Here is a 19,091-nt window from a genome sequence, read left to right on the forward strand (position 1 = left end):
TGTTTTTCATTATTTTCATCACTTGTCTGCTTGATGATGTATTGATATTGTAAAAGAGGAAATTCTGTCTTGGTCAGTCATGGGAGTTGAAGGGTTAAAAGTACTGATAGATATCATTCCATCAGGACTTTTATCTTATTTACCTTATTGCTTGACGTAACACACCGGTACAAGCTGCAACAATTTTTGGCTGTTTGTTTTCTAGTCCCTTTAAAACTTCCTCCTAAAATAGAATAGGTATGAAGAGAAGATGATACCCTCTAAATCCTGCCAATCAATTTACTGCATATTACCCTTATCAGTAACATTACTGCTGAGAATTAGGAATTTTGGACAAAAATTTTGCAAGCTCTGCATCTGAGCCCTGACTGGGTGATTGTGTTGTGTTTGTAAACAAGAAATTTTACCCTCACATTGCATCTCTCTCCACCCATGAGTGGAGGATACTAGCAAACTGTCAAGGAGTAGGAGATGTGGTGACCTGACCCTTGGCACTCCAAATACTCTGAGTCAACAAGTCCAAGTTTAAGGCCTGACTAGGTCACTGTATTGTCTTCTTAGGCAAGACACTTTACTCTTACACCCCCTTTCTCTACTCAGGAGTATAAATAGATAACTGTTAATGGTCAAGGAAGCCTCAGAAAATCCTGGGGAAGGGGTAGGTGGTTACCTTTGATCAACCACCTCTTCACTAAGGAAATGTGTACATACTCCAAGTCATTACATGTAACAAAATTGAAGGTTAACCAGGAGTTAGAGGTTACTTGGCTAGGACCAACCCCCCTCCTCCTCCCACCCCAAATGCATAAACAGCAGAGAATCTGAGTACTAAATATTCTGTATATTGCATGTGCCAGCAAATTTTACAGATTTTACAAATTGTATTAGAATACCAACAATAAAATCATGCAAAATCATTTCAAAAGTAAGGAGAGACACCATCCATTTCACTTACTTGAACAACATCTTGCTTCTCAACTTCTATGTACATCAAAATTATGTTAATCCCTTTTTCTTTGGTTTTTGGTCTTGCATTCAGACACTTAGTGACCACTCCTGCTATCAAATCACCAGCAACCCTTGAATGAAAGTCCACATCAAGAAATGTTAAATGCTGTCATTGTCTCTTGTCAGGGTGAACACTATGTACTTCCTACTCTAAAGAACATGAGGTCCTTAAATTTGTCCAATTGTCATACTTCTGGGCTCAGGGCTCTGGGCAACACTTTCTTTGTTTCTGCCTTAATTCATCTTTGTAATGACATTCTCAACCTGGTGCCCACACTACTGAAGAGGCCTCGTGTTGTTACTAACAGACTTCTAAAAATCACCAAATCTCAGAAATAAGTCATCCAGCACAACTTTAATCTTTTGTCAATAATTCAAACCCTGTACACCAATTGCATCAGGTCCTTGATTTCTGGTTCTTCTACAATAGAAATCAAACTTTGAGGTTTGACACTATCATTGGCAATATTTTATTATCTAAAAAACATTATAGTTAATAGCAGTGAGGCTTTGATTACCAGGAGATTGAGTTCCCATGAGAAATTTTAAAAACATTGATCCATACACCCTGAATTATATTATCAAAGTTGTAATTATGCCGAATTTATCATATTCAACCAGTATAATAGGCATTAATAAGAAGCTCTCTTGTCTTGGAAAGAGACTGAAATTAGGTTGTTTTATATTGTACTTTCGCCAAAATAACCCATATCATGCTGTCTAATCGATGGCAGATTTGTTTACCACTTGAACACCTATTCAAATTAAAGTTTTATCGCGTTCGATTAAAATACCTGATTACAATGATTTAACGTAGAGAAAGAAAAAATCAGGAGGGACTTACCTTCCAGAAATCGAAGGAGAAGCAGCTTCTAAAAAAGCTAATACTGCTTCAAGACCCTTCTCTTGGGCAACAGCATTATTATCGATGACAAATTTCTTCAGCATTCCGAGATACTTGTTGAATTCATTGCTACTTTCATCGTCAATCTTTCGATAAATTTTCACAAGCTCTTCGTAGCCGCTCAACCTCGCTTTCCACACCTAGAAGATGAAAATACCATTTTCACATAAGCTCTAAACTTCCCTATCATTTCCAAAATATTGGATTTGAGCAAGGCGCGAAATTCATCCACCTTGTGACCTAAACGATCTTCGAGCGGGAGCTTTGTAATATCGGCATCATCTGCCATGGTGTATCGTATATTTTTCAAACGAACAAATGTATGCACAAGTACAGCTCGTAATCCTTTCCAAGAGCGTGGCAAAATAAAATTTTGTAACGATAACTCCGCTGCACTTTGCAACGAACATTTGAAATGGCCGACTCCGATAGAGCACGTGATCAATAAGAACCAATCACTAACATGCTACCAAAGCAATGATATCATGTATGGAAGTGTAAGACTCATGAAATGTCACATAACAAAGTAAGTTTAAGAGATTCGATGAAGGACATAAAGAATGACTAGCTGGGTCTTTCAATTTAAGCGTCAAGTTTTCTTATCTCTTTTTTCTGGCTAGGAAAATCATATCCGTGCTTCTTTATAACTTTATTTGGGCGATATTTTCTCTAAGCGAGAAAAATTTTAAATAAGGGTCCACGCGAGAAAACGCGCGAGACAAGGGTAAGTGGAGATGCGAGAACTAGGGGTCTCTTCTCACCGAGGGGATGGGGGCCGGAAGGACTCTATGAACGGAAGGATTCTATGAACGACTGGATTTCAAAAAAATAAATAGAAAATGAATGCCTAGGCACTCAATCACCTCAAAATCAAAGAGATTGGAAGCGTGTGTCACAAAGTTAGGTCTGGTAAGTACAGTAGTTCTGTACTTACATTTCCGTTATCTATCACAAATTATATAATAAGGTCAGTTGTGCACGCATTCTGATTGGTTTTCACTTATAATCTATCGGAGGACAGACATATAGATGACATCATCATTAAAACTTTTGTTAATTCTTTATTATACAAAACAGATAGATTCCAAGTTGCCATGCATCTGTTCAGTAATAGATCAAAATGTGGTAAGAACATCAGTGACATACTCGGCTGTGCCTCATGTGCCACTTTTTTGTTCTTACCACATTTTGATGTCATCTGTGATCTATCACTGAACAACTTGGAATCTATTTGTTTAAAAGACTAAATATCCTTTACATATAAACTTAATTTTTTCTTTTTCTGACAGAGGGACCATCTGCCTATTCAGTTTTAAGAAACAACCTGGTTCCTTTTGGGAACAAACTGATTATGGAATATAGTCAAATGCCTGTGGGTTGCTCCTGGGGGGAAGGGAAGGTGGGGGGGTTGTTGAAGCTACGAATTTGTCAGAGCATTATTGTAAACCCATACTAAACAATTCACAGCAAAAAAACTGGATGTGTCAATAACATTTATTTGTGTTGTCAATAATCTGTCAAAGAAGTAATCTCATAATAAAATAATTGTACAGTAATTTTTTGATAATGCTTTTAAAAATATATCTTAAAGTGCACCATACGTGATAACTATTAATTTGGAGGAAAAGAGTCAACTTTGAGACTATAATTCTATTCTGAGTAAGGTTAACTGTAATAAATTACCACAGGAGCACTTTTTAATAGAAGCTCACCAAAAAGTGAATGTAATTATTTCATGCAAAAAAGGATATTGCATAATCAGTAGCAAAAGTTTTGTGAACAGATCACAGGGTGTAATATATTATGACCAAGGCAATTCAGTGTTACCTTGCATACTTAATGAAAAATGCTCTAATTGCTTTTACGTTGATTTGCTTTACAAATGCAACACAGTACATAGTCACCCAGGAAGTTCAATGCTAAATCAAATCAGTGGTACACTTGTTTCATTGCTATCATCATCTGAGCATGCAATGGGCAGTTAATTTGAGTACCATTACAACTAAATTCAAAGGTGTCACAACAGCCAATAACAGCCTTAAAAAAAAATAACACAAGGTACATTCACTGGGCAAAGCAACCAAAATCAATGTGGGTGATTCCAGATGACTTTCAATAATTAATTGAGAATTACCCTCACATTGGTAAATGGATCATCCCAATTATTTTGTACAACAAAATAAATAAGGAGAAGGTTTAAGTGAGGAGAACAAACACATTGACATTATCAAATAAATACTTTGAAAATTTTTATAGCTGGGGTATATGCCCGAGTGTCAAATATTTAACAAGGCCTATAAGCCCATAAGTGACACAAAACAAAGTTCAATTTGCAATAAAATTAAATCAAATTAACCCCTTATACCCTAATATTGGTATTGGTATTCTCCAAAGTATTCTCTTTACACTTCCTATGGTACTGACAAGGAGAATTTGTTTTGACAATCAAGAACTTCTTAAATTGGTGACCCTTTCTTTTATACTTGTGACCTTTACATTTGATTTATTGGTGATACTGTAAGGAGAAACTAGAAGGCAGACACTCTAAGGGGTTAAAGGTTTATCAATCAAGATAGTTACAAGTATTAAGCATACATGGTGACCAGGATGAAATTTCAACATCCTTTTTTATTTTCAGAAATGACTTCTCCCTATCTCCCTACAACTTCTAAAACAGAAGGATGAATTCTTAGTTATATATCTTTTCAGTAGGAGTAGAAAGCAGCTCCTCTGTATGAACCAAGGCAAAGAAGGTGTCAGAGAAAGATAATGGCTCAAGGAGTAAAACTTAGGAAACATTCAACCCTGCAAATATCCCCTTTAAATTGCTATCAACATGAGGGTTGTGTATACTAAATACATTTGGGGAGGTTAAGTTATCCAAATTATCCCAAAAATTGGAAGTATCAATTTCATGCATTGGGAGCCAAACCATCAGTGCTGTAAGGGTTTTCCTTTATTGAAGGAAATGAAGGATGTCCATTTGTACCAGTAGATGACACGCCACCATAATTAACCTCAGCATTCAATTCTCTGTTATGTGGGGCAGGAATGTAGCAGTCTTTAGCATCAACATCAGAGCGGTAACGCTTTTGCCTCCAAAGTGCCAGTAGAGGAATACAAAGGGCAGTTGTCACAAATGTGCACCAGTTAATCCATCTCAACCCAAACTTTGGCAGCATTGGGAAGATATAGAAAACAACTTGCAGGAAATTATTGGAGAATGTAAGAAAACCTGAAGTGATTCCCTCTGCAACTGGGTACGTAGATTCCACTGCTAATTCAAAGAACAAAGGAATTGTTCCATTTACAAACAGTCCTCCCAGGATGCTGGTTACAAACAGGACCACTTTTGAGTATGGAAGAACACCAGCACAAATCAGAGTAAATATCATCAGTGATACTGTGGCACCAGTCAAGAGTGCTATAACAATCAGCTTCATGTAACGAGTGAAGTGGTCTGCAAATCTAAGGAAACAATATTACCAATAAATTGTAAGTGAATACTAACACAAATCAACATAGCTTTGGTATTTTGTTAACCCTTTACACTCCAACATAGTATGCATATTCTCTCTACTGTTCTCATTACATTTCCTGAGGTGTCGAAAAGGATAATTTCCTTAAAAATCACAAGCCTCTTTAGTTGGTGACCATTTCATATATTCTTGTGACCTTACTGTTTGATTCAAGGCTGATAAGTTAAGGAGAAATTAGACATTAGTAACTCTTGGGGGTCAAAAGGCCTACATAACCTAAACCACAAGTGTCTTCACAAGTGTAACAATCAGAGATTCACACTGACTGGGCCTCATTTTAATTCCAGTCCATTTTTCTCCAAACAAAAATGGTACAGTTTATCTAGGTTTTTCTTACATTTTGTTTAGTTCTTAACCACTTTACCTTCATGATCTCAATTAAAATTCCCTTTACTGTCTGCTACACATTTTGTTGGGATTTAGCTCTGGGAATTTGGTAATAATCAAGTTTGTTTTCCTTTCTTTTTGTCACCCCTTTGCATAAAAATGTAAGAACAATGTAAAAATAAATTCCTTTTTGATCACTCTTGGTTGTAAAAGGGTGAAATAAATGTACAAGTGAAATGAGATGTTATCTCTTTTTCACTGATGTACTGTCTTCTGTATGCCTTAACTCTTTGACTCCTAAGAGTGACTAACATCTAATTTCTCCTTACAGTGTCACCCTTGAATCAAATGTAAAGGTCATGAGAATGTGGGAAATAATAAGAAACTTAAGAAGCCTCTGATTGGCATAATTATAATCCCCTTTATGAAATAGGTTGTTGTTCATCATGGTTGCTGGATGATGATATAATATGTTCTGTTGTCTCATAACAAAGTTGCTAGATGTTGATCACGACATTTTGACTGTTTACTGCAAGTCTACTTCAGGCTATGGGGTCAACTGGTTCCGGCACAGCATTATGTATAATGGTGGTCTGCTGTGGTTGGTGCATTTTGATCTGGCTATTGTTTCTGTGTACCATGGTTTCCTAAGGCATTCATTGATTAGTCGTGCTTTGCTGGCTTTAATGTTTTGTAATTGTTGGCATCCACACTTAATCTCCATCTCATTATCTTAGAAAATGTGTAAAGAACAGTATGGAGAATATGCATACTGATTTTAAGGTGTACAGGGTTAATGACTGGAAGGCTGAAAGCAACCAGATACAAGAGGCAGATTGACTAAGCCATCAGCTAAACTTGCATCATGTAAAACCTTCTACACATAACAATATAGTACTTACATTGAGAGGGAAATTCCTGAGACTGATCCAGCAACAACAGCCCCAAATCCCAACCATCCAGCTGTTTTCTGATCAATGTGGAACTGTGAGAGATTAAGATCCAATATCGAGCACCAACCGCCATAGACTCCTGTTCCCATACCATAAATAAAAACCAACAACCAGAACTGGCCATTCTTCAGTAAGTTCTTGGCACCAATTTTAAATTCCAGTCGTCCCATAGCAGCAGTAACGCTTGGTGGTAGCTTTGGCTTCTCAGGAAAATGGATGATAACAAAGAGCATCGTTATAGTAGTGATCCCCAACTCAGTGTACATGAGATTCATGATTTTATCTCTCAAATGGTCAATCTCACTCTGGTTGAAAAGCTTTCTTAAAGCCAAATAGTCAATCCCTGAGTTAGTGGTTAAATTTTGCGCAGCTTTCATATCCCCCACATCTGGAACCATAAGGGGTCCAAGAATAAAAGAAAGTGCAGTTCCACTATAGCAGGCAAGGGAGGAAATGGCTGTAGCTGTTGTTCGCTGATCTGGAGGAAACCATGCTGCAGACACCATTGGAGCTGCTGCCATGGCAATGGGTCCTCCAATTCCAGTTATGAATTGTCCACAGTGGATGAGCCAAGTTTGAAGGGTAACATGCTCATCATTAAGGGGTATACATCGCAGACCTGCTCCAATGAATTCACAGAAAACAGCCGCCAGAACAGCCACTCTTAAACCTAGAGAATAAAGAAGCAAAAAGGAGGAGGATGTACAGTTACAACCACTACACAATGAATAGATCTTGTGTTCCTGGCAAATCCACCAGTTCAAAGTTTACCAGTTGCCCAATGGTCAACTTTTATGGACTGACCAGGATCCAGTTGTTCAAAGGGCCAGTAATGCTATCCAATGGATAAATCGCCATCCAGGGGATAAGCGTCAACAAAACATATTGCCATAGCCATCAGATAGAGATGGATCCAATGAGTAGCATTATTCACCTCTGGAACAACAGGTACCAGAGGTCAGATGAAATCTCAGTTCATATGTTGGCTGATTACCAGAGCATTATCAAGTCACTTAAATTTTTCTTAGCTTCAGGTCAGTCCTATAGATTCTCACTGGCCTCGTAACATATTTCCTTCGTTGTGATCGACTATTACGAACACTTTGGCTTTGCTTTCAACACTCAGTTGAAAAGATCTCTACCACATAAAAAAAACCTACGAAGCGTACAACAGATCAATACAGTGCTTCAATAAAATCAAACAAACTGTAAAAGAATCACATGCTATCGCTTGGAATCTTACAATCTAACTTTTAACTTCATTATAACTCTTTCTTCCAATTACCTTTCATATCCATAAGCCAGCACATTGGTACTACTGTGACCACGAACGAAATTGGACCCCAATCTGCAAGCAACGTTATGGTCGTACTATCCCAGCCAAACACCACTTGTGAAGTGCCTTGTATGGGTCCCCACGTATTCCAGATCAAATTATTCAATGCAGCAACGACTGAGAAGACTGCCAAAATGTACCATCGCCGCTTGTAAATTTTGCATTTATTCTGGTGAACAGATCCCATGGATTTGTATCGGCGATCATCAGAACGAAGCAATGCTGCTCTCTCCTCGAAGGATTTCCCTTGGTTCATTGTGATTGCGAAGCCAAAAGACAGGCAAATTACAAAGTTTCTCTTTCACTTTGCGTTTGAACAGGCTTCTTGATTTTTTGGAAAGGTTTCTCTTCCGCTGTTTCCGGTTTTTTGCACAGAATTTTAGGACCCGACCGGCGTCCCAAATATAGCTTCAAATGAGAAAGCATGCACTACTTTACTTGGAACAACGTAAGCCCTTTTTCCTCTCCCTCTGTAATAACCTTAGTGCAGAATTACACCTTGAGGGCAAGGAAAAAAATCAGTAGCGAAGGAAACTTCTTACTTTACCGCCGGTGAGTTCACAGTATTTATATCGTCATGTGATCACCGTTCAGGAAAGACTCTGCGGGGGAGGACAGGGTAAGAATATAATATGACTACACTTCGTTTCAACTCGCGCGCGTCAACTCCAAGTCACGCGAGATAACATTTCTTTTCGTCTATTTCAAAGACGACAAGCCAAGGAGAGCTATTTAATATGTAAGTGATCGAAAAGTAAAGTAAAACTTGGCTTTATTCTCGCGTTTATTCCCGCAAGTAGCTAGCTCGCCTTGGGTCACGAATGCACACAGCGCACTTGATGCGGGAAGGCAGCGAATCAGTACCTGTTTGAGATTTTCCTTTGGGGTTTTAGTCTTTCTTCCTTGGCTTCATCCTCAATTAATAAATTCCATTTTCTTTCTTCGTTTACAGTTTAGAGAATTAACTAGGAAACTGAGGGGTTTCTCGGTTCTTTTCTTTTCTTTCCTTTTTACACACTGAAGTGATATGAGCGGCCGTCACCGCCAAAAATACAGGCATAATATATGGTTTGTAATGAACGGAAATGGTCTAATTGTCTTTTGGAGAACGGTTTATACTATTTCAAGAGATTTATTTAAGATGCAAATGGACAAATATTGTTACGTGTGATTGTGGTAAAATGCATCATTTTACGCAACAACACATTTAAAGTCTAGGCAGTCAGAACCATAGCTAGGAAACGTGATAAAGCGATTCATTGTTTTAAGGCGACGAAACTACGACTAAAGGGCGCCTAAAAACTATAAAAACCAAAGGGTTGGGACGTAAGACCCGACATAGACAATTTCATTTCAAGCTTGACTTGTCCATTTCACTTTTTTTATTTTTAGCAGTTATGGCGTCACGCTAAACCATTTTACTTTACGGTGAGTAGACTGGTGTTATACTAAGCCATTGCGGCTTACGATTAACCATTTGCCGATAACTTAACACTACTCTGAACCGTTTGTGTCAAGTCACTGAGCCAAAGTACAGTTAGCTCAACTGTTTGTCATTTCGACACTGAACCAACACTTGGCCAATCGTGTTTTTATTGAATCAATTCAAAAACACCCAGTTTCTGAATTGTATAAACCATTTTTTGTTTGAATATTTCATTTCACCAAAGACGACTTGTCCATTTGTATTTTAGATAAGTCTTTTGAGATAAGATAAACCGTTCTCCCAAAGACAATTAGACTATTTCCGTTTATTACAAACCATTTATTATGCCTATATTTTTGGCGGTGACGGCCGCCCATAAAGTTTGTAAGTGATATGTGTTCTGATTTGAGTGAAATGAGTGCGTAATCAACATACGTTTGCATTTATTTTTTTCATAAATAAACAGAAGCTACGTTTTTGTGCCTGTTTAACTTCTTTTGTATAAGTAGATATCTATCGTCTGTTTTTATTATCAAATGGGGAATCTTTTATCGTTCTATCAAATAAATACACCGGTGGATGGGGAGGAAACTTCGACTTTAACGTAATTTCCCCATTTTTTGTGATTCCTCTAATTAACTCGACCGAAGCATTTTCCCTCCAATTTTTTTTGGCACTTGTTAGGTACCCTGCCCGTTGCAAGCTTATTAAATAGCGCTCTAATCGCGCAGATGGAGAAAGATCACAATTCAAGCTTCGAATGATTATCACTGTTGAGGAATCGTCAATAGTAGCTTCCTTTTCATGCACAAGGCTTTCTCTGCGAGGTGCTGTTGTTCTTTTGTCCTTTTCACTTCTCCTGGACAAAACAGAAGACCTAACACGCTTGCTTGAAGACAGAGAGCGATTTGTTATCTCTAAAGGAGACATCATTTTATTTACAGTTGGTGCGCTGACGGATTTAAAGCCCAGACTCGAAGAGCGAAAACTGTTCGTTCTTTGCGCCGACTCTACAGGCTGTCCATTATCGTTATAAGTATGGAAAAGGTAGTTTGTTGCTCTTTGTCGTGTTGCCAACATATTACACTCATTTGTCGTGAACCCAGATGGAAACATAACATCAGGGCAGCTATATGCGTATCCATTGTCGGAGATCCTGCATAAACATCTCGGTGAGACGTGTTGCGGTAAATTTCTATCACCAAGGGTGGCTGTCGATTTGAACAAAAAATAATAAAGCGTTACAGTAAAAGCTCCGCAAAAAGGGGCAGAGGCGGTGGTGTAACGGTTCATAACCTGAGTCCTTGATAGAGCTTGGTTGGATTCACTGTGTCGTTTTGCTCTCCAGCGAGAAATTTCAGTACCTCTCACAGCCATCTTCTAAAAGTATAATTGGGGTATTGGGGGAATAAATACAGAAAACGGAGCAATCAAAACCGCACGGTGTATGAATAAGCGAATGATGCGAAAGCGGTGCGGGAGCCGAGTGAGGGCATGAGGCGAGAGCGGAAAAAAAGCGATGAGCGGAGGGAGGGGTAGGGCTTGTCGCTTTTTAGCTCACTTCGCCCCACGCATGCCCATAATTGGGAGAATTAATACAGAAAACGGAGCAATAAAAAACGCACGGGGAGAAGACAACCTGCATGATTCAGAATTCTATCCGGAAGGAGTGACCATACTTATAAACTGCTGTAGCAAACCTTATTTTTCCTTTTATCAAAGCGAAAGAAGCGAAACCGGAGCGGGAGCCGAGTGAGGACAGGAGGCGAAAGCCGGCGGACAAAATAATGAGTGGAGGGAAAGGTAGGGCTTGTCGCTTTTAAGCTCACTTCCACCCCATGCCCTCGCGTGATACCTGCTCCACTAGGACCCAGCATACCGGGACAAGCCACGAAAGCGTGAACCTCAAAGCACCAGAAAACTTTAAAAGCCAAACCTTTGTTGTCTTTGCACTCGTGAGATGAAGAAGCTCCTCGCCTTACCCGGGGTATTGTAGACCGGGCGCGGCCCTGGATTCGAAATTCCATTCCGTGGCACTGAATTCCCCTGCTAGCGAAGTCGTTCAAAGACATCTTGCTGATCCATTCAAAGCTAAAATGCAACCTGTGAATAAAATTATAACAAGCATGAAAAGGGACAAGCACTTATTGATGTCTAGCCCAATGATACTGCTGGCAGTATACCGTGTAGAAATCTCTCTGAGATATTTTTGTATTCCCATTTTAACATACTTTCTTTTCATGTTTGGACACATCCAAAACTTTCAGAACTACATAGCCCAATTTATTCAGTAAAGAGCATAACTTCAGATTTCTTCGACTCCAGAGCAGTCTCATTAACACTAAATTGCTGTTTCTTTCCGCTTTTAGGAGTTCATTTCTCTAAAGCGTATTAAGTGTGAACGCAGTATATATAGATATTGTGCACACTCCGAGTCAGTTAGTGTTCCTTTGTAAGGAAGGTGAAAAAATTGAACCACAGGTGCAGTAAAAGATTATGTGTTGATAAAGGAAGGTTGCTAAGAGCGGGCAAACAATGAAGGGAGACAACTGTGCAAACCTGCAATTAACAACCGGATAAAAACCTTCAGGTGTTTACCGGCTCTTAATATTGGTTTGGCCTTTCCCTCTAAGATCTAACAATGGTTGAAAAAAACAACAAAACACAATTGTGGTAAAATTCTCTCCAAAGGAAATGTCGTCTAATGATCAAAGGATTTACAATAATTATAATTTGGTGATCAAGATATCATTTTGAGTTGTATTCGACGTGACTTGCAGAAATTTTTTTAAAGGCTTCTTTGCCCCAACCATGAGTTTACTCAAAAGAGGCCTGCCTTCCTAAGTACTTTCTCTACACCAGGAGCCCGGGCTCCTGTCTATACTCAAAAGTTGCGTACAGAAAAAACAGGAAGTGAGGCTGAGTTGTTGGGTTGTATAAAATCTCTATATTGTCGTCATCTCAGATTCCATACAAATTTAAGCATCAAAAATAAGAAAGTTTTTTCTGCAAGATGCAGAAAATAAGTATTTTCGCGACTTTTTTTAAGGTTACTCCTTCCCACCTACCATCAGATGACAAAATACATATTCAAAGAAAGCCTTCCTTCCTCTTCTCTCTCTACTTAAAATTGCGCAAAAGCAAAAACAGGAGGTAAGGCTTACTAAGTTTTCCCATTGCCGGTATAAAGTTCCTTTCCTACCCTCATCTTAAAATTACATTAAAATTTTAGGATTACAAAAACGGAAAATTCTTAACAAGATGGAGAAAGTAAGTATTTTCTTCGATGACAAATTTCCCTCTGAAGTAAATGTAAAGGGAACAGAGGGTATGCGGTTAGCTTTCTTTAGTAATTGTAGTCGTTAAAATTCAGAAATAAGCGCTTTAGCACTTATTCATTAATAATTCAATGGCGATGACGACGTAAGTGCGGAAGATATCATCTTAAAATTTACACATGTAAGGTTTTGTGTTTAATTTACCCTGCTTTGGATGGAAAACGACTCTTTGGACCTGTTTTTAGAAACGTGTTTCGCTCAGCTTTCTACCCGATATCGGTAAGAGCCTGTTACTTTTTCCCTCGGCTAATTTAGGTTTAAAAGAAAAAAAAATTAAACATCTTTATTGTTTACTCACCGCTTGATTCTCCTTCAGTACAATTTGCAACGCTTTTTTACTGCTAAATGTACATTAGAAACCAAAACAACATTTTGAATCAGCTTCCGCGATAAAAAAAATTCGGTATGGTGTTGTTATTAAGCAGTGAGTTGCTTCAAATAAGATTAATTTCTTTGATATCCGAGGGCATATCAAGATTGCTGGATATTTGAAGAGTCCCAAGATCGTCCGGGAAACAGTGTTGTGTGTTGAATGGATGGACAAATTAGCACCTGTCGAGTATACTGTAAACACATCTGCTGTTGTGCCCAGGACACTTCGGCCAGTAATGAAAGCACTGGGCTTTATTCAAGATAGCGGAGTTTCGTCACGTAAAATGTGAAATTAAAACGTTACGTAGCGTTAAATTTAGTTGAGTTAAATCTAGAGTAACTTGATTTCCTACCAACGCCCAAATGAGCCACAATAACGTACTACTACGATCACAACATTATACAGATAAGTGTCTTTAGCTGTGCCGCAAAACAAAATGGTTGCATCAGAAAACATAAGGAATGGAAAATGTTTCGCAATTGTCAGACTAAGGCGAAACCCCTTTACTGCGAGACGTCGATGCCACCATATCGAAGAGGTGTAAAGTATTCGGCTTGTCACTACCGTTATCCTACACAGAAACGATAAATAGATTTAGATAATGAAAGAATAAATGAAAGAATAATTGAATGGTTGAATAAAAAAAAAATTAAATATATGAATGAATGAATAATCGAATACCGCGGTGCAAACCTGTGTTGTTGAAGCCGTATTTTGTTGAGAAAATACACCTTTACATTCGCAACTAATAGAACTCGAAACGAAAAGATCGCGAATAATCTGGTATGGCCTAATTCTCCATAAGGCTTCCCGTATTAAAGTACTAAATTTACACATTAGAGCAAAAACGTTTTTTTTTTCAGAGATTAAAAGAGGTGATCTTGTCCTTCTTTAGTTTCTGTCGCTGTTGTTGATGATGGAGGTGGTAGTGGCGGTTGTTGCTGGTAAGAGGGTCTGTCCGTTGACTTGGAGGTTAGGATTTCGTTTCCACAAGGAATAAATTTTTATCATTCCTATTGTCCCTAAACATTTTTCTCTGAACCACTCAGCAATTAAAGCGCGACATCGCCTTTATTAACAACTACCAGGGGCCCATTACTCAGGCTCCTGCAACTACGAATTATTTCAATATGCAAAGTAAGTAAATAATGAATTCATTATTAACTCTGTTTTGACTCGTCTACATCCAGTCTCTTGTACTTCGCTTTGTAGACTGCAATAAGCGGAATACACACCACGGTCGAGGAGACTAGTAACCAGTTCATCCATCGCGGGCTCGCTTGCGGGAACATAAAAGCAATGAAGAAGATCAAATTGATGACGTATACAGATAGGACCATTACACCGGAAGTGATACCTTCAGCTACCGGATATGTGCACTCTGCTGCGAGTTCCATGATGAGAGGAACAGTTCCACAAAAGAGAACGACCTGAGAGATACCCGAGGCGAAGAAGACTGGTTTTGAGAGAGGAATAATCTCCTCACATGCGAGCGATAGGACTGTTTGAGCTCCAGCCGTAGCCACAAAGAGGAATATTAAGATTGGCTTGGTGAAACTCTGAATGCGATCGGCATACCTATAAAGAATAAATAAAATAATAATAATAATAATAATGGTTTATAAGTAATCCACATGGTGGCCCTTCTGTACTAATTCACCTTAATAAAATAATATAATGGTTGAAATAAATATATGGATAAATAAATAACGTGCAACAAGATGTATAATTACATAAATAATATATAAATAATATACATAAGTTATGGATAGTATATGTAAAATTGTAAAATATTGGTGCAAGTTCGTTCCCAAGCTCGCTCTTCTTCCTCTCTTTTGGAAGAGGGACCTTGAGAACGAATTTGGGCTTGCGCCACAGATGGAATCATAAAGCGCGCGCGGGTCGCACATACCTTCTTCCCCCAACCTTTCCCCTCCCCCCACAAACGATGCTTCAGGCGCCTTATGTAGAAACCGAAACGTAAGTCCTTATGCTGTTATCGTTCTGGAAAAAACAATTGTCTCCTTTTTTTCATTTTTATAAGTAAAAGTAAAGATACCAACATCCCTAAGTGATATGCATTTGGCATGGAAACTCAAATAACTAAGAAATGACCTTAAATAAGTTTTTACCCTATGGCGTTAAGTATACTCAAAATTTGTCACTGATAATATTGAAGAGTGGAGTATGACGCTTGAAAAACGTAGTGTTAGCGAAAGATAGAAATCTGACTTCTTTTTCTACTTACCATGAAAACGAAATACCAAGAAGAGACGCGACATTTGCTGAGAATCCTAACCAGCCAGCAGTCTTCTGATCAATTCCCACTCCGGAAAAGATGAGGTCCTGGACACTAGACCAACCCCAGTTTACTCCGTTACTGACACTAAATATGAGCAACAATAACCAGAATGACCGGTTTTTCAGTAACGTTTTGGCGCCAGAACAAAAATCCAATCGTCCAGCCGCGGAGGAAAGGCTTGGAGGGCTGGGCGGTTTGGCAGGAAAATAAATCAACACCGTGAAGAGTAAAACTCCCACCAAAACAGCTTCGATGAACAAGTAATCATTTATTCTTGACAAAAGAAATTTCATTTGTTCTGGAGTGGTGTGATTCCTCAATGTATCGATGTCGATGCTCTGTCCCGTTTCATATTTAGTCAAGTTGCCGTAATCAACGTCTGGGACGAGATGAGGCCCAACGATGTAGCTAAAAGCCGAGCCCAGATACGACGCCAGCGTGGCGATAGCCGTGGCGGTCATGCGCTCGTGTGGCGGGAACCATGTCGCGGACAGCACAAGCACTCCCGCGTTCTGAACCGCGGGTACGGCCACCGAGATAAGGAACTCTGCAAACGTTATAAATACTGTTCTCCATTCAGGGTGGGTCGGGATAAGTTCGCAGATGACAGCGAAGGTCTGAAGTGATATGGAACATAGCACTGCAAATCTTAGACCTAAACAATCACACGAAGAAAAATAATTAATGTTGACATATCGTGTATTTCGCGATCCTGTGTTGGTATATTTGCAAAACTTAAACATTTACCTTTTCATTTACTACTTCAATTACCAAAAATTTGTGGATCCCCCTTTGACGGGCCATCCACACAAAATAGAACCCATCTTATTTACGTTTAGTGAAATCTTACACCTTGTCATTATAATGGAAAAAATAAAACGTGTGGGTGATAATTAAGTCACTTTTATGACCCTTTTGTCGGGTAACCAAAGAAATGAACGTTTAAAGGCTAATTTTCGTATCCTTCCCATTTCATCAGCTGATTGAATCCCTTCTCTCTGATAGAGCTCTAACCTGAAAACTTTTCTTCCTTTTGAAGCGGAAGTATGGCAGATTAAAGGGCCGCAGTATCGTGAAAAACCCATGCGCATTAATGGACCATCCATAACCGATTTTATGAAGGGGACTAGGAGAGCAAAGTCCAAAATTCATAGAAAAAATGGTTCGACGTTTTTTAACAATAACCCACTACTCCGGCAAAGTGTCTCTGACCACATGTCGGTTGCACGATGCGCTCCTATTCCTTGCAGACTTGAGACCTTCCATTTTTTTTTTTTTCATAAAAAAAAAATATCTAGAAAATTAAATTGAAGCCGGCACAACAGCCATATTCGCTGTTTTTTTTTAACTTCTTTTTCTGTTTTCAGGCGTATCGCGCCAGTGAAGTTGGAACAAGTCTAAGAGTTATACGAAAAAAATATAATTACAACGCCTGTGTTCGAATTTCGTGACCCTGTTAACAACCTCTCTGTAGAATTTGATGTTCTGAAATGATACTAGCTATATTAACCACAGTGAAAACTCTGACATTTTGTCTCCATCAAGGAAAAGGCTTCATGTTCGAAGGTTCATAAGCATTTGCAATAGTATTTAGTGACCATATAATAAAAAATGTCGAGAAAATGAAATTGAAGCCGGCCCAACAGCCATAATCGCTGTTTTGTTTTGATTTGTTTTTTCTGTTTTCGGGCGCATCGCGCAAGGGGAGTCGGGACAAAGGATGAAAAAATTATAACGCCAGAGTTTGAATTTCGTGACCTTAGGCACAACTTCTTCTAAAATTTGATGTTCTGAAATGATACCAGCTATACTAACAACAGTGAAAACTCTGACGTTTTGTCTTCAACAAGGAAAAGGCTTTCTGTTCGAAGGTTCATTAGCATTTACTATGGTATTTAGTGACCATTATCCTAAAGCGAAACTCAATCTCGATCGATTACCGTTTTGAAGCATACGAAGCGATCGATTCTCGTAATGCGTACAAATAGGAGCAGTAAAATAAAGCACAAAACTTACCTTTCGTGTCTAAAAGCCATGCGGACGGCACAATGCTGATAATAGATCCTAGCGCTTGAAGAGCACCGATTATCAACACGTTTGTTTTATTCCATCCGAGCACAAGTTGGCATGTCTCTTGAATCGGTGGCCAAGTATTCCACAGAATATTTCCTGTCGTGTTTAGCAGGGTAAAAATGATCAAAATGTACCATCTTCGTTTGTAAACTTTGATGCTCCCAGCCGCCATTCTGTGCTCGATATCATCGGGCGAAGAGTTAACCACGAGATGCGCTGTTTCGTCGACTTCACGTAATGACATGTTTTCTTCCCTGAAACCCGATATTGTTTAAAATATTATGATGTCGATTAATGCGATTATTCGCTTTCCTATCGTCTGAAGAGTACATCGTTATCTAGACACATATTTCTCCTTTTTTTTTCCAACTTTCTCTCTCCAATGTCATGTCCATTCAGCTTATCAGCTGGTAGTTGTGAAATACCGGTTGTTATTTATTTTAAAGAAAATTATGCAAATTTATGCAAAGCATTTTTGCAACTTTTCTTTACACCTCAGGCCCGACTGAGAGACCCTGGACTCTATCGATACCACGCACGAGGAGCAAAACTGCCACGCGTGTCCTCACGCGTGTAAATAAACGCTAGGTATATATATGGTGTAACATACTTATTTCACCACTTGTTTTGCAAAATTCTCAGAAGGTGGCGTTTATAATTTGTCTGTCGAATTAATGAGTTAAATACTCAAATATGATAAGTACATGGACCAATATGGGCCAACATATGGACCAACATGGGCCCCTGTGAAACTTAGCTGAAGGAAAGCAACACAGCCAATTCAAGGCCGAAACTTACAAAATCTGCCTCTCTAAAATGACGTGCTCGTATTGTGCCTTTTATTGAGTGCTTTCTTCTGAGGTCATCTCAAATAAAATTAGCCAATTCAAGTTATGAATTTAAATTTCATCTGTTCATTCATTTGGTCTTCTTTCCAAAACAACTATTATCAAACTTCTCAATCCAATGTGAATACTTGAAGAACACATCATAAATTAATTCCCTCGGAAGGAAGACCTTACTTCTACAAGCCCGGTAGTCGTAAAACTTGCCTTGCAAGAAATGAAGGTTTAATTACAATAATATTGTGAAATCCCATTTTTTCTTCCCACTCTATCCTCATAGTTTTCCGTCTAACTTTGTCAACAAGATGCAGAGTACAACGATTCTCTTCCCCCTAAGATTTAATTTTGCAACTAGTTGCTCACTGATACTTAGCTTATCTGTTCAGTTTGAATTGGGAGAGCATACCAGTTAGGCTAAACAAAACCTTGATACTTAGCTATAGAGCTAACTCAAGACGATAACGGTCTAAAAATATTACAAGCTAAATTGAGGCGAAGGAGCCTTCGCTTTACAAAAGGATTTTGACATTAAAAAAGTGATCATGTTCTGCAGTAATTGCAAAAACACAACACCAAATGAATGGCGCCTCCCTTGGGTTTCCAAGGATATGACTTTTCCAAAAGACCCAACTATTTTATTAAAAAGGTCAATGTTCCTAGATGTTTT

The 19,091-nt window shown here is 38.7% G+C and overlaps 4 protein-coding genes across 4 annotated transcripts in view; all 4 read right to left on the reverse strand.

The window, feature by feature from the left end:
• The window catches only part of LOC131778852 (cytoskeleton-associated protein 5), a 31,729-nt gene extending 29,407 nt beyond the window's left edge, over positions 1-2,322 (reverse strand). The window contains exons 1-4 of the mRNA XM_059095321.2: positions 2,145-2,322; positions 1,853-2,052; positions 956-1,079; positions 144-223 (exon numbers count right to left, since the gene is read on the reverse strand). Of these exons, the coding sequence (XP_058951304.2) occupies positions 144-223; positions 956-1,079; positions 1,853-2,052; positions 2,145-2,201 (461 nt within the window). The 5' untranslated portion in view covers positions 2,202-2,322. The remainder of the gene's footprint in view (positions 1-143; positions 224-955; positions 1,080-1,852; positions 2,053-2,144) is intronic.
• A 1,088-nt stretch (positions 2,323-3,410) lies between these two features.
• Positions 3,411-8,645, reverse strand: LOC131779023 (solute carrier family 49 member 4 homolog). Its single transcript, XM_059095541.2, has 3 exons — positions 8,017-8,645; positions 6,681-7,401; positions 3,411-5,380 (listed from the first exon to the last, which is right to left on the reverse strand). Exons 1-3 carry the CDS (start codon positions 8,321-8,323, stop codon positions 4,825-4,827), a joined length of 1,584 nt encoding a protein of 527 aa, XP_058951524.2. The 5' UTR covers positions 8,324-8,645; the 3' UTR covers positions 3,411-4,824.
• A 1,251-nt stretch (positions 8,646-9,896) lies between these two features.
• Positions 9,897-13,256, reverse strand: LOC131779012 (uncharacterized). Its single transcript, XM_059095527.2, has 3 exons — positions 13,130-13,256; positions 11,430-11,596; positions 9,897-10,704 (listed from the first exon to the last, which is right to left on the reverse strand). Exons 2-3 carry the CDS (start codon positions 11,563-11,565, stop codon positions 10,007-10,009), a joined length of 834 nt encoding a protein of 277 aa, XP_058951510.2. The 5' UTR covers positions 11,566-11,596; positions 13,130-13,256; the 3' UTR covers positions 9,897-10,006.
• A 215-nt stretch (positions 13,257-13,471) lies between these two features.
• LOC131778946 (solute carrier family 49 member 4 homolog) lies at positions 13,472-18,013 on the reverse strand. The gene is made up of 3 exons (XM_059095431.2): positions 17,523-18,013; positions 15,453-16,161; positions 13,472-14,782 (listed from the first exon to the last, which is right to left on the reverse strand). Exons 1-3 carry the CDS (start codon positions 17,821-17,823, stop codon positions 14,365-14,367), a joined length of 1,428 nt encoding a protein of 475 aa, XP_058951414.2. The 5' UTR covers positions 17,824-18,013; the 3' UTR covers positions 13,472-14,364.
• Positions 18,014-19,091: the final 1,078 nt, after the last annotated feature.

This window comes from Pocillopora verrucosa, chromosome 8 (assembly GCF_036669915.1).
Source record: "Pocillopora verrucosa isolate sample1 chromosome 8, ASM3666991v2, whole genome shotgun sequence".
Lineage (NCBI taxonomy): Eukaryota > Metazoa > Cnidaria > Anthozoa > Scleractinia > Pocilloporidae > Pocillopora > Pocillopora verrucosa.

Coding starts and splice junctions, on each gene's coding strand:
- LOC131779023 (XM_059095541.2), bottom strand. CDS start 8,323: ATGAACCAAGGGAAATCCTTCGAGGAGAGAGCAGCATTGCTTCGTTCT. Junction 7,402..8,016: donor CTGGCTTATGGATATGAAAG/GTAATTGGAAGA, acceptor TTTATTCTCTAG/GTTTAAGAGTGGCTGTTCTG. Junction 5,381..6,680: donor TCAGGAATTTCCCTCTCAAT/GTAAGTACTATA, acceptor TTGTTTCCTTAG/ATTTGCAGACCACTTCACTC.
- LOC131779012 (XM_059095527.2), bottom strand. CDS start 11,565: ATGTCTTTGAACGACTTCGCTAGCAGGGGAATTCAGTGCCACGGAATG. Junction 10,705..11,429: donor CGAGTGCAAAGACAACAAAG/GTTTGGCTTTTA, acceptor TCAAATCGACAG/CCACCCTTGGTGATAGAAAT.
- LOC131778946 (XM_059095431.2), bottom strand. CDS start 17,823: ATGTCATTACGTGAAGTCGACGAAACAGCGCATCTCGTGGTTAACTCT. Junction 16,162..17,522: donor ATGGCTTTTAGACACGAAAG/GTAAGTTTTGTG, acceptor GTGATTGTTTAG/GTCTAAGATTTGCAGTGCTA. Junction 14,783..15,452: donor CTTGGTATTTCGTTTTCATG/GTAAGTAGAAAA, acceptor TATTCTTTATAG/GTATGCCGATCGCATTCAGA.